At 44.1% G+C, this 26,568-nt stretch overlaps 1 protein-coding gene across 1 annotated transcript in view; it reads left to right on the top strand.

Moving 5' to 3' along the window:
* Window positions 1-26,568, top strand: part of ABHD2 (abhydrolase domain containing 2, acylglycerol lipase) — a 107,519-nt gene that overhangs the window by 26,221 nt on the left and 54,730 nt on the right. The window contains exon 2 of the mRNA XM_060159140.1: window positions 799-998. Within this exon, the coding sequence (XP_060015123.1) occupies window positions 805-998 (194 nt within the window). The 5' untranslated portion in view covers window positions 799-804. The remainder of the gene's footprint in view (window positions 1-798; window positions 999-26,568) is intronic.

Below are 26,568 nucleotides of genomic sequence, written 5' to 3'. Positions count from 1 at the left end.
AATAAAGCTACCTGAGAAGATGAAAAGCCAGATATGCATGTACATTTTCCATACTCCAGTTTTTAATTTTGGTCTAGCAGTTGAATTTGGTCCACTTTTAGCCCAATTTTGGACTAACGGCTATACTCAGTTGCCTTCGGTGGGGAAAAATGTAGCCAAGTTCCATTTCACACTGCCTACAACTCCCAGGAGCAAGAACCACTGTGACCTGGGCTGAGCCTGAACTTGGCTCCAGCACCAGGGCTGCCTCCAAAGGAGCAGGTGGCTGAATCAGGCCCTTCCTGCTCTGAAAACAGAGGTGAGTCCAGCAGGCAGTACAGCCTCACCTGGTGGCAACAGCAGTCCCATCTCACGTCTGTGTCCGAGGCTGTAAACACAGCGCCTCACGTGCAGCTGGTGCTCCAGGTGCAGGTTAAGTCTGCAGAGAGCGTCAAGGTTGCCTGGTACAAGAAATCAGAGCTCGCCTCCTGGTCCCCCTTGTACCTCTCCAACTGGACTCCTTTCTCCTGCTCTCAACAGGACGCTATTCACAGCATTTTCCAATTCGCCCATCTTAGAAATAAACGTTCATTAGATTAAAAAAAACACCACCCAGCCCAGTTTATTAGTGCTCAGGACTGTTCATGATCTGGGTTATTGCCAGTCTGTTGGCACTTGTAAGGCACCGATGGGAATCGGCCAGGGTGGGTTCTGCGGACACATCTGGATCGTGACAGGTGATCGCTGGCTTTGTCTCTGGGTGGTGGGCTCCTCCCCTCCCCACGTGCTTCTAAACCTGCCTGTACCCCTGCTCCCCAGATCAAGATGAATGCCATGCTGGAGACCCCCGAGCTCCCGGCTGTGTTTGACGGGGTGAAGCTGGCCGCAGTGGCTGCTGTGCTGTATGTGATCGTCCGGTGTTTGAACCTGAAGAGCCCCACGGCCCCGCCTGAACTCTACTTCCAGGACTCGGGGCTCTCATGCTTCCTGCTCAAGTCCTGTCCTCTTCTGACCAAAGAGTGAGTAGACCTCAAACCCACCTGTACACCGGCCTGCTGATCTGTCTTTGCAGTGTTCAAAGAAGAACCTTCTCACAATGTGTCCTCAAGGCATCCATGTAAAATAGTGTCATTGGTGTTAAAGTAGCCACCGTCTCAATAGGAGCCTGGCGTTTGAATCCTGGCGGGCAGGAGACAGCCTCAGATCTTTGTTGCCTGGAAACATCCCTTCCTCCACGGGGTGGTGTCATCAGCCATGACAAGGACTTTGCAGAAAACAGTTGTCATTTTTAGGTAGATGCAGAAAGCTTAGACAATATTCTAGCCCTTTATCAAATGCTGTGTTGCCAGTTCTAAGATAGAGAAATCATCCTGACCCAAAATAATTAATGAGCAAAAAAAGCACAGGCTCATTCATTGGGTACTGTCCCTCTGCCTTATTGAAAAATATACTGAGCATTAACTAAGAGAATCCACTTAAAGAGAGGGTTTTCATTGCAAGTGAACCAGATTTCCCTGCAGAAGCCCCAGGTCTGTGTTTTGGGGGTGGCAGGGGTGAGCACTGCTTCTGATAGAGGAAACCGTAGTTGTAAAACAAAGGGTATCATCACACGTGCTGTTTTCAGGAGATGCCTCGTGAAATCTTCCCCTGTTGACGTCTTCTGAATAACTCCGTCTTCCTGCAGCGCTTGGGACAAGCCTCTCACGTGAAGCAGTCCACGCTCTCTGGGGTCTTAGTTCCTTCCTCCTTCCTCATCATTGCTGCTTCACCTTGTTTGTGCCTCTTCAAGCTTAGTCCATTCTGCCAGGTGTGGCTTTCCAGATGGATGCTGCTTGGAGAGCTGTCTTATCCCAATCGTGTCCCTGGAGCGCCTAACAAAGTTTCTTATACTCAGTGGACAGTAGCAGAAGCTCTTCCCTCTATCCCAGTATAACCTCTCACCGCCTCTGTTGGGTGAATGGTTCCCTTCTAAGAGGAGATGGGCAGCAGAGACACCTGAGAGTTTGAGCTCTTGCTTTGTCCTCTTTGGTTGTCTAGTTCATTTTCATGTGCTATTACCCATGGGTGAAGAGCTGTGGGCTGCAGGTGTTTTGGGTGTTTGTGTACAGTTTGCTCGTAGTTGTAACAATAATGCCATGACTCCAAAAAGTTGCTATCAGGTCGAGAGAGACTTATAACTCCGTCATATTGCCTAACACCTGTGGACTGCCATGTACCATATAAATGTCATCATAGTAAATTTGGACCTGCCCTGCTGAAGGGACTTTACATTACAGTAGGCTCCACAACCATTATCAAGGATGTAGTGTTCTTAGCAAGCAGTGTTTGCATTGAAAACGCTCCTCTCTGAGGAGCGTGCACAGAATCAGTATGTTTTCAAAATTGTCCAGCATTTTTCTTCCATACTTAATTTAGGTAATTCACTCATCTGGCAAGGAACATTTGCACCCGATTTCAGATTGAGTGGGACCCAATTAGACCCAGTTCCCAGGTCTTCTCTTTGTAGAGAGCTTTTGAAAACCAAGATATTAAAAGCCCTACAAGATTATAGGCAGCTGAGTACACATTTCGACCCAGCATTGCTTCCTAAGTAATTAGAGGAAGCCCTGGGAAAGTTGCTCCTGTCCAGGCTCTGGATAAACATCACGTAAGGTTTGATTCCACAATAATTGTTAAAAGTGTTCAAAAAAAAAAAAGAGCTGATTTTGGCAGGTTTTTTTTTTAACCTCTTTTCTTGTTTTTCTTTGAAAAATACCCCAGAGACATAAGTCCAACAGTTTCTCTTTGCTTTTTCCCCTTCCTGGCACTCTTTCTCGATGAGCCTATGGAACTGTCCTGGCGCTACGTGACCTCTATTGCGATTGCCCCCACCCTCCCTCCTGGGATGGAAGTGCATCCCTGGTCACAGTCTCCTTGGACCTCGTGGCTCTGGCCACTCTCTCCCACCACCCCCTTCATTAACCAGTTGCCATGCTCCTTCCTGGTGAAACCCAAATCAGGGAGAGGTGGAGGTCAGCCTAGGTTAAAGGCAGAGCTGGTGCATGTTTAGGACTTAGCTATGGTTTGAAGGTGGCTGTGAGAGGACAATTCCCCAGAAACTATGTACTTCCAAGACCTGTCCTGTTGAGCACAGGACCAGCCCTCCTAGAGCACGTTGGAACATTACTTAAAACAGCTAAATGCCAAACACCCACATTCTCTGACTTGATCGTGACAAATGATTATTAAAGGGCAAAAGGATTCACGTTTCCCCTCCATCTTTTAACTAGGTTCTTATTTTTTATTTATACTCTTAATTTTGGGAAAAACTATATCCTGTGTTCACGTAGCATATCACCAAAATGTTTTCTTGTTACTCTCATCCACATTACTGCATTTAAAATTTTGAGTATCTCTCATAAGCATTATGCCATTTAATCCTCTTAACAACTTTGAGGTTAGATTCATTTTTCCTCTCATTTTAAGGATGGGGAAATGAGGAGTAACAGAGGCGGAGACTGGACCCAAGTCTGTGACCCCAGAGCTGGCTTTCTTCCTATCCACAGGGAGTGGGACAGAGACCTTTCTCAGGGTACAGGTGAGAGAGAGGAAGCCGATAGCAGTGAGGGGCCAGCCCACGACAAGAGTCTCTAGCAGGACTGGCCCCAGAGTGGTCTTCCGATTCCTGCATGACCCTCTTTCTATTTTAATCCCTGTCGGAAGCCAGTGGCCTTGATGTTCTTTCTCTGTGTGGCGTGTTTGTAACAGCCTTCCATATATTTGAAGCTGAGGGCAGGAAACATATCTGTTATGGGTAAAAGTGCTTCTCCTGGGACTTTGAAGATTTTTTTCCCAGAGGAAGCCTGTCTGCAGCCTTCACAAACAATCATCTAGGCTAGAAATGTCAGTTAATTGATTTACAACAAGCTAATGGTGTTACTCAGTAACCCTGACTGAAAGTGGCCAGTTACTATGACTCATGTCTGGAATCAGGACATAGTCTCTTGCTGTTCTGGTGTAGAAAAAAAAGTCGGTGAAAGGTGAACATCGAAAACCTGTTAGGAGAATAGGGATTTTTTCCCCTCCTTTCAGCACTGAAGTCAGTTTTTAAATCTGTTTTGAGATCACCTATCTAAAGATACATTAGAAGTGAACCTTTTAATGTCTGGAAGAAAACTTTTCTAAGATGGGATGATATGTCTCTTGTTCACTTAGCAACAGATCAATATTTACCTAGCAATTCCTTTTTTTTGTTCTCAAGAAGTGTTTGCTTTCAGTGAAACAAGCAAACTAAAAGATCAAATCAGTATTTAGAAAATGTAGTTGACGATACAGATCTCCGTTTTTTCCCGAATAAAAAATTTAATGCATATTCATTTTTTTAAATGGAGAATAAAGTGAAACATACAAAAGTCTTCTGTAAGTCTCCTCCTCAGAGATTCATATCATTACTACTTTGGTCATCACCCCTGTGGGGTTTTTTCTGCTGCAGATATTTTCCCCCAACAAAATCAGGGGCATATATAGCATTTGGTAACCTGCTTTAACACTTCGTGTTCCCTGGGAATGTTCCTGGCGGTCCAGTGATTAAGAGTCTGCACTTCCAATGCAGGGGGTGCAGGTTCAATCCCCTGTGGGGGAACTGAAATCCCACATGCCTTGCGGCACAGTCAAAAAATTTAAACAAAACAAAGCACTTGATATACCATGGACATTTATCCACGCTGCTACTTATCTTCTAATATTTGATTTTTAACAGCTTCAGAATTATGTCAACCATTCAGATTTCCTAATGGCCGCTGGCAGCAGTGGTGTAGAGAAAAAGGCTTGGTTTGAAATGTAGATTAGGATACAAACTGAGGTCTTCTTCTAAACTAGCTGCAGAACCCTGGACCAAGTGACAGGCCCTCTGATCCTTGGTTTCCTTGTGTATAAAATGAAACAGTCTTACAAAGCTACTTCTCATCATGAAGCTATGATAGGAAAGTACTACCCAAGACAGCATCAATGTTCTTTTTATTTATACATGTGGCAGGCACCACGTAGACTTCTAATACCCCAGCTTTTTGTTGGGGGTGAATGACTCAGTGACTAGAAGTCACAGAGCCATGAAGAGGGGAACATTCTAGAGCTGTGCTTTACATATATCTCTAGTTTTAAGCCATGAAGAAAAGGTTGAGTGTTTCTGATGGTAATTCTTTAACTGTAATGCATGAAAAAACAGGGCTGATTAACCCCATTATTCTGGCTGTGTATACTGCCTCTTTTCCCATTCTAACTCACATTGAACCATCCCAGTGTGGCTTGGGAAATGGGTTGTGCTATGGACTGAATTGTGTCCCTCCCCAAATTCATATGTTGAGGCCCTAACTCCTGATGTGATGATATTTGGAGATGGGACCTCTAAGAGATAATATGGGTTAAATGAGGTCATATGGGTGGGGCCTTCATGATAGTATTAGTGCCCTTGTAAGAAAAGGAAGAGATACCAGTGCTCTTTCTCTACCATATAAGGACACAGCAAGAAGGTGGCCTTCTACAAGCCAGGAAAAGAGCTCTCACCAGGAATCAGATTGGCTTACACCTTGATCTTGGACTTCCAGCCTCTAAAATTGTGAGAAATAATTTCTGCTACTTAAGCCAGAAAAAAAAAATTAAAATTAAAATTAAATTAAATAATAAAATGAAACAGGTAGCTTTCCTGCAGTACCCTTTCAGCACTAACATCCTCTGAGTCTAGGACCACTGCATTGTCACCAAGCACCAGAAGAGTTTCCTGCAGGAAGGACCCTGGGGTTGGGGAGCCCTGGCTACAAGGTAAGGGCAAGAACCCAAAGAGAAGGATTCTCTTGTGTATCTGCCCTCTCCTAACTATTCCCACTCCCCTTGCTCTAAGACAAGGGAACACTGAATCCCATGGGCTTTTATTTTTTTTAAGGACTTTTTTGAGCTATCATTTACATATATTAAAATACACAAACCTTAAGTATACAGCTCAGGGCCTTTTGCATATATATTCACCTGTGTAACTGTCACTCCCTTGTGCTTTACAGGAGTGTCCCGAGTCACCTCCCTGCCTCTGCCTCACTCTGTCACAATACCACTTGAGTTGGGTTCTTCAAGCAGGCCAGCACCCAGGGTGCTACAGTGTGACCCCAGCCTACCTGGCCCGCCTTACCACTCATGGCGTTCTCCCATTGCCTGTTAAGTGCCTACCCCTTAAGTGTTCATCCCTGGCTCCCCCAAATCCCTTCTTTCTCTCTCCACCAAGATACCTCCTTACCCTGTAAGAGAAACTTTAAATAGCTTCAATTCTGAGAAAATTTGCCTGACTTCCTCCAACTCCTCTTCAGCCAGAATGAGGGCCTCTTCCATCTTCCTACCCGTGTTTCCCCAGCATGTAGCTTCTGTGTCCATTTAGCACATTTCATTTTGTTCTTTAGGGATCTGTGTCTGTCTCTTTTCTTCATCAGTGGAGTACACGTACCTCCACATCAAGAGCCATACTCTTGACCAGACAGAACAGGTTTCCTAGCAATGCCAGATCTTTAAGTATAATGCCGTTCTGTCTCTCGTTTTCCATAGACAGGTGTAGATGAGGGATGTTCCCATTTTGGTGAATGCCACGTGCTCAGGCGAAAGAAACCACACTGTTTTCAGCTTATGCAATCAGTGCTGCTCAGGGGCGCTCCAGGGAATCAGGTGTACCTTCAGCTCTGATCAAGTTTTGTTTATTAGGAAGTCACCATGCTGTCTCTGAAAGTAGATAGATTGGTTGTTTGGTCTTAAATTAAGTCAGGGCAACCCCAGGTCTATGCAGAAAGGCAGTTTGCAACCTCTGCCCTTCCCTTGTATTTTCCATCACCAGGTCCTCATTAGAAAACGAAGACAGGAAGCAGGTGCCCCATCTCTGGAAGCCTGCTATTAAAATGTATATATTCCCCGTGGGAAGCCAGGCTTCTACTTTTTCACTCATTAGCAGACCTGTCAGTATGGGTCATGGTATAGCTGAAGATGAAGGCATTTAGGAGGAATGTGATGGAGCACTTAGCTAATAGACAAGCCTAAAAGCGGATAGCTGAGGTGTTTTTATTGGATGCAAGAGACATCTGTGAGTCCCTACGGGGTCTGGAGAAGGGAAGCAGTGTGATCAAAACCTCAGCCACATGTTTGTGGGTCCTTTCTTCCACAGAGACAAAAAGGTAATGGGTTTCTTCTGCAACCAGCTGCCACCGGTATTAATAAGAACTGGATGTTATTATTCTCTGTGAGTTTGAGAGATACCTGAAACTTGAAGAAGAGGGTCACACCCATTCCAACACCAAGTCAAAAATAGTAGTTGACTCACCTATGCCATGGTGCCCTTTCTGAGCATTTCCTCTTTGAAGCTGCTTCAGACACTGATAAGAGAATGGCAGAAACCCCATGACCTTTCCATGGATCGTAATGGGTTCATCTTCTGTGCTTTTTTTCTGTTTCTCTCCTCACTCACCAAGAGTACAAACTCCAAACAAGAATCCTATTGAAATGTTGTTCTCATCATAATTAGTCCACGTTTTTAGCTTCCTGCCAGTGGTCCTCCGTTAGTCTTGGTTAATGAACATTTGAAGACCTACTTCTCTGAGACTCCATTGTTGGGAGGTATTTTTAAAAGGTCATTTTTAAAACCTTTTTCATTGTGAACAAAATTTTTAGGGACTTCCCTGGCGGTCCAGTGGTTAAGACTCCAAGCTTCCACTGCAGGGAGTGCAGGTTCGACCTCTGGTCAGGGAACTAAGATCCTGCATGCCACACGGCACAACCAAAAACAAAAACTAAAACTAAAATGTTATTGGTTTCTGCACAACTGTGCTTCCTAATTACTTCTTCTCTCAAGCAATACCAATTCCCTCTCTGTTGCAGTCATACACACTCCCTTCCTAACAGTAATATTCATTTTTCTTTTATGTACCCCAAATAAAAGCCTGATTCTATATATAAAATTACTATATATATATGTATATATATGCAAAATACACTATTTTTGTCCTAATTAGAAGTACTCAACAGAAAATCACTAATTCAGATCTCTCTGATACTGCAGTATATGGAATTATTTTCCAAATCTAAAGAGCAAAGGACTCCGTATATAAACTCCTACTCCCTTTCCCATTTCCTTCCTTGCCTCCTTTTTATTTTACTGTCTATTTGCAGGGGCAGTGTCACAGGGGAAGCTAGGGCAAGGGTCTTGGATATAGACAATTGGTGTTTTCTCAGTCTTAACTAAAACACCATGCAAAAGCAGCTTCACACGTCCCCTTCCAGTCAGATTGCCACCTCTAGGCCCCTCCTGGGTAGAAATTCTGGAGCCAGCACTGCTTATTTATAGTGAGTTAAAGTTGAAAAGAATTTGATTATCTTGGGCTTAAATTCTTAATTCCCTCTTTTGCTCCCAGAGACATTCCAAATCAGATTTAGATCCTTTCCTCCTTGGCTGAACACTAAAGCTTTGTCCTGTTTATAGGATAATCTCCTAATTGCCAAGAGTCTTAATTCTATTGACCTGATTTTACCCATTTTAAGAACTGTGCAAATATTTCCTTAGATGCTTGTGGTAAATCATTAACAATTGATAAGTGGATCTGTAGCGCTCTGGTGAGCTTATTATGTAAGCACCAGACCTTCAAGCACATTTTTGGGAAACTTACATTGCAAGAGAGTTCTTGAAAGATGAAAGACTCAAAATCATCTCTGTTGAGACTGATTATTGATGGTTAGCCTCAGTGAGGACACGTTCTCAGGTGACTTCATCTTAAAATTCCTTGTTTCTGATGACATGGCCCAAACCAAAGCGGTCAAGGTGAGAAAGTTGAGAGTTGTTAAACCTTGGCTACCGTCCTCTGTTACTAGGCTGACCAAACATCCCGGTGTTCCCAGGACTGATAGGTTTCCCAGAATATGGAACTTTCGATGCTAAAACCAGGGAAGTGCCAGACAAACGGGGGTGCGTTGGCCACCCTCTGTTACTGTCTTCTGCCATCAGATGGTGAGGTTTTTATAAGGGGGTATGCATTAGGGGTAGGTGTTCAGTTCGCCAGTGGTCAGGTTTAATTTAACTCTTGGATGTTGCCCACCTGTACTGTCTCTGCCCTAGCAGGTCACTTATCCAAGAGGCCAGGAGGAAAATGCTACCATCTTTGAGGCCTCTTGTATTGAATTAAGATGAGCAAGCTGAGCCTGTGGAGAAATTCATCCACTTTCTCTAACCTTGGTACAGGTTGTAGCTTCTTGTTAGAGACTCTGTGCCTTCATGCAGGAATTGCTGAAAGATCTAAAAGCTTCCAAATCCAGAATATTCAAGACTTCTTTGATTTAGTTCAGATGGAAGGCAGCACATCTCCCATGTGCCGTGCACTCCTTAAAGCAGTCAATTTCAGTTTCCAAAAACGTATGACCAACCTATTCCCCTGTTCATCATGCCTGAGTTTATTCTTCAGGGCTCTACCATGCCTTCAGAAAGGCAAAAGAAGCATGTGCTACAGCTGATTCCATCACAACGATATCAAACCCAGCACATATGGATGGGCAAGTGGGCCTCTGCTCCGTGCAAGGCTGGTCCCATTGCCAAGTCACCCTCTCTTTCAGTCTTTCCCAGACTAGACTCCAGCGACCATCTTTGTTCACCAATCATCCTTAATTTTGCTTAAACAACTTAACTAAATCCAATTTACTTTACAGGATTTGCCTGGGATCAGATCCACGTTTCCAGTCCTTCTCAATATGTAGCTGACTGAAAATCAATCCAATATCCAGGAGCAGGAAATGGGCCTCATTATCTAGAAACTCTAAAATTTCCAAGTGTAGCCAACTTTTATCAGTTTCTTATGTTCTACTGATCCTATAAATTTAGTGCTTACCAATTTTGATGTCAAACTAATCCTTTTGTCTGCCTGCTCCATGGCACAGCTCCCTTCACTATGACAGTATACTCGATACTGCAAAGCAGTATATGCTTTACTAGTAAGGTATAATTAAGACAGCAACTTGACTTTGAAAGTGTGTTCTAGAGGGTTAATAAATATGATTTCTAAACTCTAACTGCCCCTGTTGCCATCCAGCTGTGTAGAGGGTTAAGAGCTGACTGAAGTTTTACTTCATCTTTGTCTGAAGCAGCCGTGTGTGAAGCGACCAATTTTGGAAGCCCCCAGTTCTCTGCAGCAGCCTCAAGGATACGTTCTGAGCAAATGGAGTCTGTTGGGGGGACTGGGTTTTAGGATCAGAATCTGCTTGGTGGTTAACTCAAGGAAAGCATCTTCCTGGATTTCTAAGGAAATCTACCCCTCCGTGAAATTCTAGGAAGCAAAGCTTTTACTCATACAGAAAGCTGTAATCCTTCACGAATTGTTGTTTCACATGATTGGATGAGATGCCATCCCTGTTACCACCCCAAGTAACTGTCTGCCAGGCTGAGCAGTGCCCTCTCTCAAGGGCTGTGTCCTCCTCAGAGCAAGCACTTCCTCTGCCCAAGGCGGCTGCCTGCGGTGCAGTGTCACCACAAGCCCTGGAAATGAGTCAGCCCTTGTGGCAGCTTGTGAACCACCCTAAATCTCCAACCCATGTCATTTCTAATCATAGAGTGCGGACTCTCGGTCAGCGAGGGTGCCTGGCGTCAAGTTGGAGGGCTTAATTTCTGAGGTAGACAGTAAGAGTCTATAATCCGGAGCATTTGGGAAACCTCCTAGCCTGGAGGTCCAGTGGTTGATCCCAAACCATCTCTGGCCTTGTGGGAACGGAGAGGTCCACAAGAAGCAGCAGGTTGTGTATTTTTCCATGTTTCCACTGAGTACTAATGCCATTGCCAACCAACCTGACTTTCCTGTTGACACGTGGCACCAGATTCTCCAGAACTAGTATTTTCAGCCAGATAACAAAAGCTTGAACAGTAATTCCTCATTAATATAAAGTGAGAAACTCCATGTTTGTTTGTTTGTTTAATTTCTTTTTCTTTTATTTTTTTGGCCATGCTACACGGCTTGTGGGATCTTAGTTCCCTGACCAGGGATTGAACCCCGGGCCCACGGCAGTGAAAGAGCCAAGTCTTAACTGCTGGACCACCAGGGAATTCCCCATGTATGTTTTTTAAACTTGAAATCTGCCAAGCCTTAACAGTACAGACTTTTCCTTCCTTAACATTTCAATAAAGGATGATTCTTCTCAGTGAATACAGAAATATGTATTTTTTAAAGTTAGTTAATATTTAGTAACCTGCTCTTCCAGTCTGTTCTCTGTGTGTATACCACACTCGTCCCCTCCCACACACACAGAACCCTTTTTCTCGTGTTTCCATCTCCTCTGCGCGTCAAAGTCCTCTTCGTCCCTCAGGGCCTCCCCACATCCTAGTTCTTCCAGCATTCTCAGACTTGCAGTCTTCTTCTGCCCCTTTGGCTCCTACCTAACAACAGGGATGTAAATGATATCTTTCCATGTGTGTATCTCTCTTCTGTATTCTGAGAGGCTTAAGGACAGACACCATCTTAAAATTTTCTTTATTCTCTATGGCTGCTACTTTGCACAGAGTCAGAGCACCCTAATGTTTTTAGGTAGTTTTGGTAGGAACTCAGGTGATTAAGTGTCAGAATGAGTAATTCAGGTAAGTGATAAAGGAGTTTAGAGAAAGAGGGAGATGGTACTATGGTGGTTTGGATGTTGAGGTCTTGTGTGATCCTGAAAGATGAGTTGGTTTGGAAAGAAGAGAAGATAGAGAGGTTGGTGTGAGCGTGAGCCAGTGAAATCCATCCTTTAAGCAAATGCTTCCGGTAGAAAACCGACTTTGCTCTCCGGGCCAGCACTCTTCACCCACCCACATCTCTCCCCTTGTCCTGCTAACCTCCCAGCCAGCTGGACTGCGTAACAAGATGATGGAGTCCTCACCGACTTGGCATGTTTCCTCATTGTCACTGATGTGCCCTGACCCCACAGCCCCTCTGCTCCTGTTGCCCCACTTCCAGGATCTTCATTTGGTTGGACGTTGACCATCTCTCTTGCAATTCCCAAACATCTTCTTGGTGCTCTTTGTGTAGCCTTTGGACCTGCCGCCCTCTCTGCCCTTTGTTCATTGTGCCCTTGATTTTGTTTGCTAGTGTGCTTTGGCCCCATCACTAGCCTAGTCTCCATAGCTGCTTCCCGGCCAGCTCTTTGCCAGGTCCCTATGCCATGATCTGGTGTGACAAGAGCGTCTGATTACAGCAGAGAGCCCCAGGTCTTCAGGGGAGAAAGAGGAGGTCAGATCACATGGATTCTCAAATTCCCAGAAAGGAGGTGTTTGGACTTGATGCAACGACCACTAGTGGTGGTAGGAAAGGGAAGGATGGGACAAATTCCAGATGCCTTTCAAGGTAGAATCAATAGAATCAATCAATCAAATGTTGGTGAATAATGGAATGGCCTTGGGCATCGGGCGGGAAGGGCTGAATCACAGAAAATGCAGAGGTTACTGAGCAGTTGAGAGAAGAATAGAATCATTGACAGAAATAGAGAAGTCCAGTAGGGAAGCTGCTTTCTTGGGGAAAGCTGTTTAGTTTGGGGCAGTCTGTAGGATGTACCTGTGCCCAGGTGCAAATGTGGCAACAGTGTGGCTTAGGTGTGGGCATAAGGCCCGACATGCAGATCCCAGAGCGGCTGCTGGCGGGGGAGAGAAAGACAGAGGGGCAGAGAGAGCTGAGGACTGATGGCTGTGGCAGGTGAGGGTGGGAGGAAGAGCCAGTGAGCAAGCCAGAGATAGGCAGTCAGAAAGGTTAGAGGAGAGCCAGGAGCCCCGGCTGCCACAGAAGCTAGAGAAGGAGGGCATGGCACGAGACAGTGTCAGAAACCACAGAAAGTGAGGAAAAATGAGGGCTGACCAAAGGCCTTGGAGCTCGGCCAGAAAGAAACAGCGATTTTTAAAAAAATCTTTTGGCTGCACCATGTGGCATGTGGGACCTTAGTTCCCCGACCAGGGATCGAACCCGCGTCCCCTGCACTGGAAGCACGGAGTCTTAACCACTGGACCACCAGGGAAGTCCCAGAATCAGGGATTTTTGAGGGTGAGTTTTTAGTAGTAGGGTCAGAAAAGAAGTCAGCTCATAGAAACTGAGGGGGAAAAAAAAAATGAGTGTGGTAACCAAAGCTGAGAAAGAAAGGAAGGGGAAAAAATAGGAAGCTAGAGGAGAAAGTCAAATTGGATGAAGGTCTTCCTCAAGATTGGGAAGGTGAGTGCCGGGGCGCCAGGCAGAGGGAGAAGTTAGCAGCTGTTGCTCAGGGAGATGTGGAGCCCGGGCTCCGTGGTGAGACCACCTGGGCTCAAATGCCAGCTCTGGCCCCTCCTGGCCAGGCCACTTCACCTTGCTGAGTGTCTGTTTCCTCATTCCTAAAATGGGCATAAGAGCACTTATTTCATAGGTTCAGTATGAAAATAAAAAGAGACAGCAATGGGAAACGGTTTATAGGCCGCTTAGCATGTGTAAGACTTCAGTAAGTATAGCTGCTTTATTGTAGCTATTTTCATATTAACATTGTTAGCTAGATCAGTTATACAAATGACAAAGGGCATCATGTACACCAAGTTCATACAAGAATATTTGGACATATGTAAGACCTCGGTGGATAAGTGGGTAAAGGATATGACTAGATAATTTCCACAAGAGGAAAGACGAGTAATAAATACCAAATAATGTTTAGCCTTGGTAGCAATGAAACTTTTAAAAATGGAGTATTGTTGGATACTCAGAGGAAAATCTGGCAATATGATCAATATGAAATTAAATTGGACACGGCATTAGTCAAGATAGGCTGGTTTACGCCGTGGTAACTAATTACCCCTAAATCTCAGTGTCTTAAAACCACAAACATTTATTTCTCACTCCTGCTACATGTTTACTTTAACCAGCAGGAGGGCTCTACTGATTGTATTCCCGATAGGACCCCAGCTGATGGAGGTGTCATCTCCATGTGTGCTTCCATGGCCACCACGGAGGTGGGAAAAGGGCTGAGACAACTCACTGCTACCCAGAAGGGACCCTCAGTCATTTTCTTTCCCATTTCGTTGGTTAAAGCAGGGCTTATGGACACGCCTAACTTCAGGCACACAGACTCACCCTGTATCCAGGAGGAGGGAGTATGATGGTGACCACAGCCGCTGACTCGTATCAGCTCAACCTCCTCAGTCTGTCTCTCCGCACCATGCCATTGCTTCTGCCTCAGTTCAGGGCGTCATCAGGTCTTGCTTGGACTGATCCCATAGCTGCACATCTATTCTCTACCCTTCTAACCACCTTGCAGGCCACCAAGTTGTCTTCTAAAGCACAAATCTGGTCATGTCATGCCCCTGCTCTAAGCAGCCTTGCTGCTTCTCTCCCACCCACATGCCTTGTGTTCCCGACACATCAAATCACTCCACATTTCCTGATACCCTGTGTTCTCTCTGGCCTGTGTCTCACACTTGTCATTCCTTCTACCTGGAATCCTTCCATAGCTTTACACAGACTCCTTATTTGAGAGAACACAGATACCACCTCTTTGAGGAAGCCTTCCTGGTTATCGTCCTCCACACTCGGAGTGAGTTGTTGGTTATCTCACAGCATCTGGGACTTCCATTATAGAATTTACATTCATCTGCATTAAAATTATTTACTAGTTGGTATTCCATGATAAATTATGAAATAACTTACTATTAACAGCAATAACAACAAAAATAACAAATACCATTGTCTCTTGAGTGGCTACTATCCACCAAGTTCAGTGATTTCAATATATTTTATTTCATCTTTAGAACAACCCTGCAAAATGGGTGTTATTATTCTTCACCTCTACCCTCCAGTTTTTAACTAATAAGTAAATGCAACTCAACAAGGTGAATTGACTTGCCCAAAGGTGCAGAGCTATAAGAACTGAGATTGGACCCTGGTCTGTCTGACTCCCTAGTCCTTGTTGTTTTCTCTCTGCCATGTGTCCTCACTGCCCAGGATCATGTCCAGCACACACTAGGTGCTCCATAAATGTTTACTGAGCAAATACATAAAGACACAGATCATAAATAAAGGAGCAAAAATGTTGATTCCACTGCTATGAATTTAACACAAAGAAATCATTTAAACAAAGAGAAAAGCTAACAGGCTTGATTAACAGTGGCAGATCGAACACATGTTTATCTTCACCTCTTCTTGAATCCCCACTAAAATGATAATAAGGGGAAAAAAGGCACAAATTCTCAAGAACATAGAGAATAGGATAGGAGAGGGGAGAGTGGAAAGCAGATGGACAAGTAGAAACTAACTTAGAGGAGCAGAGACAGCTGAAACCCCAGCCTACAGAGTGAGAACTCTGCAAGAGTCAGGCTGATTTGAAGACTCAGGAGCGAGGCATCCCTGAGGATGGGGCGTGAAAGATGTCTGAAACCACGAAGACTGGTGGAGAGTCCCCCATTCTCTTCCCATCCCACACAACCAGGTGACTGCCCTGCCTCCGCCCTGGCAGGAGACTGGCACATTGAGAGTGGGAGTGAAGCGCCAGGCCACAGAGTCTGTGCGTGGAAAGTCCCAGCCATGACCAGGTTCCCCAAGGAGGTGGAAGGACTCCCCTCTGGGGAAACTAACCTGCCCAAGGGAAAAGTCCCAAAGACTGCTATTTGGGGGTCCTGTAACAGAGCGGCTGGAAGCCACAGATTGACAAGCCCGGCCTATATAGACAAATAGCTGGGCATCAACTCTCCTGCCATAGAAGCAGACCACCAAGAGTTGCTGGACATGTAAGGAAAGCCTTGAACATGAAAGGCAAAGATATAAAGCAAGCAGATGAAAGGAAGGGGAGGAAACACAATGGAGGGAACCAAAGTAAACTGGAGAAAACCTGTCATGAGCATACTCAGAGGGAAGAGAAGATGTACATCCTAGTGGCAAGAAGAATTGCATCGTTCAGAGAGCAGGAAGAGCTTTTGGAGCACAAATGGAGAAGATTAATAAAGAGACTAGAAGATTAAATGAAGATCTCTTCCAGCAGGTAGAATAAGAAGTCCTTATAACTTAGTATTAATAACAGTAACAACAAAAATAACAAAGAAAAGTGGAAGAGATATTAGAGGATCAGTCCAAGAAATCCAATATCCAAATTGTCGTAGTTCCTGAAAGAGGCTAGAGCAAGAGAAGGGGAGGCAATTATCAAAGAAGTATCCCAATAGCTATCCCATAAGTATAGGACCTGAAAACTCCAGATTGAAAGAACTTCTGAAATCCTAGCCCAGAGAATGAAGAAGACCTAATCAAGGCTCTTGTGAAATTTTGGAACACTGGCACTAAAGCAAGATCCCAAAAACTTGCGGAGAGTAAGGAAATAGAGCACACACAAGGACACTCAATGGCAGACCAGAAGCTGAAGGACAGTAGAGCAAGGCCTTCAAAATCCTGAGGTAAAACGGTTTTTAACTTGGACTTATATACCAGACAAACTAAACCTACTGTGAGGGTAAAATAAAGACATTTTCAGATATGGAGAGTTGGTCTCAAAAAGTTTTTTTTCCAATTTACTTTTTCTCAAGAAGCTAGTGGAAGCCAACTTCCACCAAAAGAAGGAAGTTAGCCAAGGAGTGTGGCCATGGGGTCCACAACACAGGAGAGAGGCAAAGGGGCCTCGCAGGATGGGGGGAAGGGGAGCCCTTCCAGAGGGAGCAGGCACAGAGAGCTCCTTGAGCAGTGTCTCCAGGATCAAGCAAAACAGGTGATTGTCTGATGTCTTTGACTGTCCAGTGACTTACAGGTCCTTTAGAGTTTGGAAATAAGTTGGTGATTGGTGCCAAGAAAACTAAGCTAATGAGGAAAAGATAAAAGTGGTAACCTGAGGGAAAATGAAGAGTCCTACAAGAAAAATACAATATGTGACTTAGTTGTGACTGATATTTACATAGTTATAATATAAATGCTGAAAATTAATTCAAACATGTTGCTATAACAATATTGAAAAGAATGGGTGGGGTGGTGGAGAAAATGCATGGGTGGTATAAGAGAGTAGGGACAACCAACAGAGTTGAAATACTTGTCTTTCAGAAGCAGGAATTGGGAGTGGAGAAGGGTAAGGAGGCATCTTGTTGGACTTTTTTACTGTGTTGAAAAAAATGAAAAAAATTCTAGAAAGGTAAAAACGAGACGTGGAAAGATATTCTACCAGCGTTGTTTATTGTAGTAATAAACCTTGGGAACAAAAGGATCCCCAATGGGGGCAGCAGCGGTATAATGCAGGGGGAAGAATGTGGGTATCAGGTCAGAGATGTGGAGTTCAAATGCAAGGTCGACTGCCTGCTGGATCTTTAGACACTGTTTCCTGCTGTGTAAAGAGAGGTCCTGATAATACATGTTGCTGTGAGGGGTAAATTACATTATGTAATGTGTCCATAGAAAGTGCCAGATAAATGTTTGCTCTCTAAACTATAGCTAATAAACAGGTTAGAATTTTGTGCAGTCATCCAGAACTTAGTATTATAACTATATGTAAAAACAGGGAATAAGTGAAAAAAACAGGACAAAATTATATATCTACATATTGATATACCAATATTATAACTGTATCAATACTCTATATTCAAGTAGATACAGGTAAAAAGGAAACAAAAGTGAAAATCGTTTCATAAGGGTTGTGAGGATATAGATGATTTTTATTTTGTTTTTTTGATGATTTTTAAACTTTTGATTTCTTCTAGCTGTTTTAGATTGATATGAAATAAAACTGAGGACTCTGAATATACGTTTCATCCTTCATAGTTTTGAAAGTCGTTTGTAGTTCATTGCTAATAATAGGTATAAGCAGTGACACCAGCCGTTGTCTTTTGAATCTGTCCTTCATGTGTAAAGAGAGATGTGCTTTGCTTTAGCAGAACTTTCTAGAATATGCTTATCTGTATGATTTTGTGATGCTCTCTTGTCCTGTGGACAAGTATGAAGGTTTGGTGCCTAAGTTGCTGTGAGTTTTCACAAGGGTGGAGTCGTTGACTATTTGAGGAAATATTTATCTGTTCTCATGTCATAGCAAAGGGCTGCCATTTCAACAGGGCTAAACCACAGCCTTCAACAGTGGCTTCTTTCAGCGTTTTGGAACTGCGTTCCTCTTATTGAAAGCTCCAGGGCAGCTGCATCATTTCCTTCCTTTTACATTTCTGCTCAAGAAGCAGTGTCTGCATTTGCCAGTAGTTCTCTCATCAACCAGCAGAGTCTATGACCTTGTTCTGTCCTTCAGTGTTGCCCTTGTAGGCTCTGAGGTTTATCAGAGTAAATTTATTATAGTTACACATATCATAAACATCCTCAACTCCTGGATAGCTTATATTTATATTTATTTTTAAAAGAAAGGTTACATTCCCATGAAAAGATTCCCCCAGACATCATCAACCAATGTTTCCCTTCAACCAATATTTCCAGTTTCTTGACTATTTTTCCAGACATATTTTATGCAAAAACAATTACACAACACACACACACACACACACACACACACACACACACACATGCTTCTTTTCCTTTTATTGCACAAATGGTAGTATTCTGTATACTCTTCTGCATTTTGCTTTTCTTCATGAAATACCACCGAGGGATTCTCCCATATGAATGTAGGAAGAGCTTCCTCCACATATGTCTTGACTTCTTAGTATTCCACAATGGACCATCATTTGTTTAATTAGTCTGCTAGAGGGAGGTTTCATTTATTTCCAACCTTTTGCTTTCACAATGCTGCAACAGATAATTTTACATTTACATCATGATGCACACGTGTCTGTGTAGGATAAACTCCTGGAAGTAGAATTGCTGGGTCAAAGAGGATGCGCGTGGAAAATTGTGTTAGCTAATGCCCTCAGGGCTATCCTCACAAGCACCGGGAGTATGAAAGTGCTGTTTCTCCCAAACCTTGCTAACAGAAGGGGTTCTCCTACATTTTTATATCTGCCAATCTGATAAGCAAAAAGTATTTTCTCACTGTGGTTTTAATTTGTATTTCTTTTATCAAAGAGGCTGTGCATCTTTTTTATATTTAAGAACTGTTTTTATTTCCTTTTCTATTAACCTCCTATTGGTAGCCCCTGCCCGATTTTCTGATGGTCATTGGTCTTTTCAGAATCACCTGAGAGAGCTCTTTAAGTACTAGGGAGATTAGCCCTTTGTGGTATGAGTTGCAAATATTTGTTCTCGGTTTGTCATTTGTCTTGTGACTTTGCTCATGGTGGTATTTGCCATGCAGAATTTTTTTTTAAATGTTTGCATAGTCAAATCATTGGATCATTTCTTTTGGCTTCTGGGATTTCTATTTTCCTTTGAGAGGTCTTCTTCATTGTACAATTATTTTAAAAAACACCAAACTTTCTTTTGGCACATATATGCTTTCATTTTTTACTTTGAAATGTTTAATCTCTCTGGAATTTGTCCTGGTGTGAAGTGTGGCTCCAACTTCATTTTTTTCTAGATGGCTACCCTTTGCCCAATGCCACTTATTGAACAAGTCATCTTTACCCCATTTATTGAAACACCACCTTTTTCTCCTGCTAAGTTTCCTGGATGCATTTAGACGTATTTCCAGTCTGTTCCATTCTGGTGATAATCCTGAATATATACCATAAGCAGATTTGTAGCTTTTTAATAGTTTTACTCTGGGCAGTGGGGTTGGTTCTGCTACCCCCTCACTACTCTTCTTTTTCATAATTTCCTTGACTATTACAGCTCGTTCATTTTTCCATATGAACTTTAGAATGCTTGTTTAATTCCAGATATAAAAATCCTGTTATTTTTACCGTGTCTCTGTGACATTTATAGATAATTTAGGGAGAACTGGCATATTTGCGAGGCTGAGTTTTCCAACGCAAGCTCGTTTGTTCCGGTCTCCTGAGCCCTAAAGAGCTTTATACACTTTCCTTCTTATCCCCTTCTCGTGACTGTGAACTCCTTGGGAACAAGAACAGAGCCAGGTTTTGAGTGTGGGGCAGTAGTAAGGATATATATAATTACTGACAATAGAAGCATGGTTTTAATTAACTATTTTAAGAACCTTCTTTTTTCTAACGTCATTGTTTGCCATTTTGTGAATTATTTTCTGCATATCAAAGAAAGGCAAGATATGTGCCCATGTTGAATGCTAACATTTTAATTCTTACAGTAATCTCTTGATTAAAGTGTTCTTAAAAGGGGCATTCCATGTAGATAATCCAGGAACCTCACATGTAGCTATTCCAGTTCCTCCCACACTAGGAATAGTAGCAGATACGATGTGATATTTCAGCTCTTATCTTCCTGCCTAGCCCTGGAATAGATTTTTGAGGTGATCTTGGCCTGAGACGTGGCCCAAAAGGGTTGGGCAAAGAGCAGACCACTGACATTTCTCTGCGTGTCCTCCAGACAGAAGAGGGCTGAGCGGGGAGACAGGGACAAAACGAAGGTGTTCTGTGTGCTGTGCATCACCATGTGCCCTGTCTGGTCGGCAGAGGCAGTTTTTTCAAATCCATGATTTAGCGATAAGAAAGATAAGGCGGGGGAACAGTTTAGCATCTTGAGTGCCAGACTCCAGGAGCTGTGATGTAGTCCCCTAATTAGGTAACTACTACTATTTGACTGGGTCTTTGCAAGACTAGTTCTTTAATGTATGGTATTTTTTGGTGGAACCCTGGAGCCTCGTAATAAACTACGAGCCCACTTAGAGCATAGTGTCCAAACCAGGTTGAGATATACATGAGGAGAGAGGACTGTGCTTCCTCCCTTCTGTATACAGAGGACTGTGACCAGAGCTAGATGTGCAGGAAGATTGGGACTTCCCTGGTGGCCCAGTGGTTAAGACTGCACGCTTCCACTGCAAGGGGCGTGGGTGGGTTCGATCCCTGGTCAGGGAACTAAGATCCCACATGCTGCATGGTGCAGCCAAAAAACAAACAAACAAAAAAATATGCAGGAAGTTAATGGGATCAGAGACCTTTAACATGTGAATGCAGTTCTGAGGGGTTTTAACTGGTTTTCTTTGAACTTTAAAATTGAGTTTATTTTTCCTCAGAGCAAAAAATGTGTGGTTTCTTTTTAAGTGGTTTTATTGTCACTCATGCGCTTGTTCTTGCTAACATTTGCGTTTCATGGCTTTCACAAGGTACACAATGGGTCGTAGATGGGCCAGTGTCCTGTATTTATTTAGAAACCAGTCTCAGGAACAGAAGCTGATTTCTCTCATTTCCTTAGGCCACTTTTGGTCATTTCAGGCAGAAACAACCCGCTCTGCACTGGAATTTTCCTGTGCATCATCCTGCAATTCAGGAATAGAGCATCTAACAACAGCAGTTTTGAAAATGTAATGTGTGACAGCTGTGAAGAACTGTTTACCCCCCCCCCCCCCCGCCGTGGGGAAAATGCTGTGTTCAAAGCGTATTTCTTTCTTTCTTTTTTTTTTTTTTTTGATGTGGACCATTTTTAAAGTCTTTATTGGATTTGTTACAGTATTGCTTCTGTTTTATGTTTTGGTATTTTGGCTGCAAGGCATGTGGGATCTTAGCTCCCTAACCAGGGATCGAACCCGTACCCTCTGCATTGGAAGGCGAGTCCTTAACCACTGGACCGCCAGGGAAGTCCCCCAAATCATATTTCTGATGAGCCTATTAATGGGTGTTGGGGAAGCTGAATATGCCACTTGACATTTTGAGATAAAAGGCCCAAGGTGTTTGTTTCCAAAGCTAAAATGATGAAGTCCTTTCCCAGCCTCAGCCTTGCCTCCCCAGCAGGACTGGTGTCATGTGATGCAGGGTCTCCTCCACCTCTGGCCTCCTGCAAAGAAGGGGCTTCCAGGGGCCTGTGTCCTAGTGGAGAGGGGTGAGGCCCAGTGTTGTAGGCACACAAAAGACCATCTGGCTTCAGGACAGCCAGGCTGGACAGGGGAAGAGAGGCCACAAAGGGAACCAAAGGGATCTGTGGTAGGAGCAGCAAGAGTCCTGGGTTCAAGGTCTATGAAGGGGAGGCTCTGGCAGTTCAGGATCCGGGATAAGTATCTACAAACTGTTCCCCTAAGTCTAAAGAGTTCTGTCCCTTCCCTGCTTCCTCACCTCCTCTGTGGGGACACAGGCTTGTCCACACACACACACACACACACACACACACACACACACACACACGGAGGCGGAAGTCAATTTTCTGACTTCCGGAGCTGCCCCAAAGCTCTGTTCTAAGTATTCCCCCCCACCCCAACCCCCTGCCCCACTGATCCTTGTCCTGATTAATTTATTCTCACTCATTAAAGTAGGTAAAAATGCTTCCCCAAACCAGACATCTCTTGCCTTTCCAGAAGTACCTCTAGCCTCTTTATCGTCACTCTTCTGGGTCTCATTATCTTTGGGGAGCTATTCAGTATGAGTTAACATTCTGGCCCCATCTTGAAATAATCAATGTGAATATCCAAATTAATTACCCTCCAGATGGATCTCCTGCAGAAAAAAACTTCACTAATCTAAAGAAGATGGTTACAGTTGTGAAAAACATGTAAAATCAAAGAAATGTTTTTTTGTTTAATGTACGTGAAGAACACCAAAGACAAGTTCCAACAAATTCAGTTATCAATTTGGAAAAACATGATTTAATATAACATTCTGCCAGTTGATCAGACAGAAAAGAGCAGGCACAAAAATGTTTAATTGTTGTTCTAACTTGTAGTTGAGGGAGTTGATGGGTCTTGAGTGTGGCGTGGTAAGAAAAGCTCTGGACAGACATCAGAGATCTGTCCTCTAATCCTGACTTTGTGATATCGAGCAAGTCAAGACTCTACTTTTCTCATCTGTAAAGTGGGGGGGCGATATCGTCGCTCAGAGGTATTGTGAAGATTGAGAGACGTGACCAGCCCAGTCCTTGACTCAGAGGTTGGTTGCTCAGAAACTTGCCCTCTCTGAGAACCTTAGACTCCCATCTTAGTCAGCTCAGGCTGCTATAACAAAATACAGTAGACTGGGATGCTTAAACAACAGATACTTATTTCTCAAAGTTCCAGAGGCTGGAAAGTCTAAGATCAAGGTGCTAGCAGGTTTGTTTCCGGGTGAGGGCCCTCTTCCTGGCTTTGCAGATGGCCACCTTCTCACTGTGTCCTTGCATGGTGGAGAGAGAGAGAGAGAAAGAGAGAGCTCTGGTCTCTCATCGTCCTCTTATAAGGGCACCAGTCCCATCACGGGGGCTCCACCCTCATGACTTCTTCTAAGCTTGATTATGTCCCAAAGATCCCACCTCGAAATATCATCACATACGGGGTGGCGGGTAGGGCTTCAATATGTGGATGTTGGAGGGACACAAACATTCAGTCCTTAACACTCCCCATCATGTACTGAGTTAAACTCGTGCTTCTCAGCCTCGTGATTGTCTCCCCATACCATCCTCCCATCCTGCCTTTCTGCCCCCATTGCCCACTCCTTCTCACTGTGACAGTAGTTGTCTGTGTTTCCCTAGTGCGCTTCCACCCCCAGGTTGTGAACCCTACAAGGTCAGGCACTGTGTCTTGCTAATCTCTGAATTTTATTGACTCAACATGTAAGAGCCAAAAGAAAACATAGGCAGAGGCCAGCTCAGTTCCGATAATGTCTCTGGTTTGGTCCCAGATGCCAGCCACGTGTTCCTAGAGGCATTCCTCATCCGTGTGCTCACTCTCCAAACAAATCTCTTGGTCTGAGTAAATCTCTTCTCAGTGGACAAATATTTTTCCTGAAATGGAAAATTTGTTTTTCTTTACCTGAGGCTGTGCTTTGAGTAGAGTGGAGGGCCTGCTGGGAAGGGGAAGCTGAGGAAACATCCTGAGCCCTTGTCTCCTAAAGAGTCCCAGCGCCTGCTCTGACCCCTGGCCGGCATCTTGGCTCAAACCCAGGGAAAGACATTATCAGCCACTTGAAAGTGAGGTTCTCAGGAGAGAAACGGGAGCAGCTGTGAGGCAGCGCTCTGTGGGGCCGACGCAAAGGGAGCTTTTCCCTTGGGAGGGCTTCCCAGGATGACGTGACCCCTCTGCTTTCCGCCCCATCACTGAAGTGTCCCTTGGGCTTGGGCTTTGCTGAAGGAGAGGGAAGCCGAGGGCAGACCCGTGTCTGTGGAGCGAACCTCTGTGTTGGGAACAAAGTCAGGGCCATGGGCTGGTTGGGCTTCCAGTCAAGTGCTGAGTTCCCAGACGCTGACATTCGAAAGTCACCAACCCTTGAGAAGGTGGCCGCTCATTTTGCCGGATGACCTATTAAACCTCAAGAGTGAGTTCTAGGTGAATCCCGGAGGTAGCTGTGGATGTCTGGGGGAATCCTGCAGACAGATGGCTCTGCACTGGGTGTTCCTTCTTCTGCCCAGTGCCTGAAATTTAGGCTGGGGATAAATTAAATTACTACTTTTTTTTTTTTTTTGCGGTATGCGGGCCTCTCACTGCTGTGGCCTCTCCCGTTGCGGAACACAGGCTCTGGACGCGCAGGCTCAGCGGCCATGGCTCAAGGGCCCAGCCGCTCTGCGGCATGTGGGATCCTCCCGGACCGGGGCACGAACCCGTGTCCCCTGCACCGGCAGGCGGACTCTCAACCACTGCGCCACCAGGGAAGCCCACTACTTTTTTTAACATTACAATATTTAATTATTATCCTGATATTCTTTCTAGTCTTCAGTAGAATTGTATCATATGTGACTTAACTTGTATAGATCCAAGTCTTTACACCAAGAAAGACACACACACACACACACACACACACACACACACACACACACACACACTTCCTTTGTGCCGGCCCCTCAACCGGCCTCTCCACTCAGACAAGTGCAGGCCCCATGGTGTGTGAGCTGGGAGCCTCACATCCCCGCTGGTAGTGCCAGGGCCTGTGTGCCTCTCCTGCGAGAGGGAGCATCGTGCTGCATCCTCTCGTTTAAAGATTTGAGGGTTTTTTTTTAATTTATTTATTTTACTTTATTTTTGGCTGCGTTGGGTCTTCATTGCTGTGCGCGGGCTTTCTCTAGTTGCGGCGAGCAGGGGCCACTCTTCGTTGCGGTGCGCAGGCTTCTCATTGCGGTGGCTTCTCTTGTTGCGGAGCATGAGCTCTGGGTGCACGGGCTTCAGTAGGTGCAGCACATAGGCTTAGTAGTTGTGGCACGCAGGCCCTAGAGCACATGGGCTTCAGTAGTTGTGGCACATGGGCTCAGTAGTTGTGGCTCTCGGGCTCTAGAGCGCAGGCTCAGTAGTTGTGGTGCACAGGCTTAGTTGCCCCGTGGCATGTGGGATCTTCCTGGACCAGGGATTGAACCCTTGTCCCCAGTATTGGGAAAGGGAAGTCCAGTATACATTTATTTTATCAACTGGTTCATCTTTTAAATTGTGATCAGTATCACAGACAGAGATAGAAGTAGAGATAGAGTGGAAGAAAATAGCCTAGAGTCAAAATGGTAGGGCTGTTCAATGTCATTAATTATTAGGGAAATGCAAATCAAACCACAAGAGATGCCGCTTCATACCCACTAGGATGGCAGTAATAATTTTTCTAATGGAAAATAACAGGTGTTGGCAAGGATGTGGAGAAATTGGAACCCTTGTACGTTGTTGGTGGGAATGTAAAATGTTTCAGCTGCTATGAAAAACTGTTTGGAGGTTCCTCAAAAAGTTCAGCATGGAATTACCAGATGACCCAGAAATACTACTCCTTGGTATATACCCAAAAGAATTAGAAACAGGTATTCAATCAAAAACTGGTACACAAGCATTCATATCAGCACTCTTCATAATAGCCACAAGGTGGAAGCAATCCAAGTGTCCATCAACAAATGAATGAGTAAACAAAATGTGGTATATCCATGAAATGAAATAAAAAGGAATGAAGTACTGACACAGGCTACAACATGAATTAACCTCGAAAACGCAATGTAGGTGAAAAATCACAAGACAAAAAGTCACACGTTGTATGATTCCATTTACATGAAATATCCCAAATATGTAAATTCATAGAGACAGAAAGCAGATGAATGGTTGCCCAAGGCTGGGGGAAGGGGAGAATGGGGAGTGATTGCTTAACGCATATAGGGTTTCCTTGTGGAGTGATGAAATATTCTGAAAGTAGGTAAAGGTGATGATTGCACAATGTTGTTAATGTACTAAATGCCACTGAATTGTATACTTTAAGATGGTTAATTCCATGTTATGTGAATTTTAACTCAAAAAGATAGTGGGGGCAAAATGATGGGCTGCGTAAAATGTACTATTTTACTCTAAGCCCAGTAAAGATCATTGACCAGGAGTCATAAAAACTCTACTTTGCTAGATGTCTCCTTTAAAGAAAATAACACAAACTCTTTTTTTTTTTTTATGAAATTAGCTTTTAGAAAGATGGCTGTGTGAGAAAAAAAAAAACAATGCTTGAGCAAGTAAATTGCCTATTTCTGATCTATGTTGTATTATAGGTGAAGCTTTTCTGAAGAGGATCTAAAATATCAATAGATACATTTTAGAACGATGTGAAATACTAAGAGTTGGGACCAGGTTTCAGGGAACAGTGACAGAAAGGAAGAGGAGACTTTGGAAGAACTAGAGGGAATACTGTGATTTGATGGGGGCCGTGGAGTGTCAGGGGCACTGAAAAAGCTTTTTGAACCAAAGACATGTCCAGCTAAA

The sequence above is a fragment of the Lagenorhynchus albirostris genome, chromosome 1, assembly GCF_949774975.1.
Source record: "Lagenorhynchus albirostris chromosome 1, mLagAlb1.1, whole genome shotgun sequence".
In the NCBI taxonomy this organism is placed as follows: Eukaryota; Metazoa; Chordata; class Mammalia; order Artiodactyla; family Delphinidae; genus Lagenorhynchus; species Lagenorhynchus albirostris.
The sequence above is the reverse complement of the archived record's forward strand: the minus strand, read 5'-3'. Positions and strand labels throughout refer to the sequence as shown.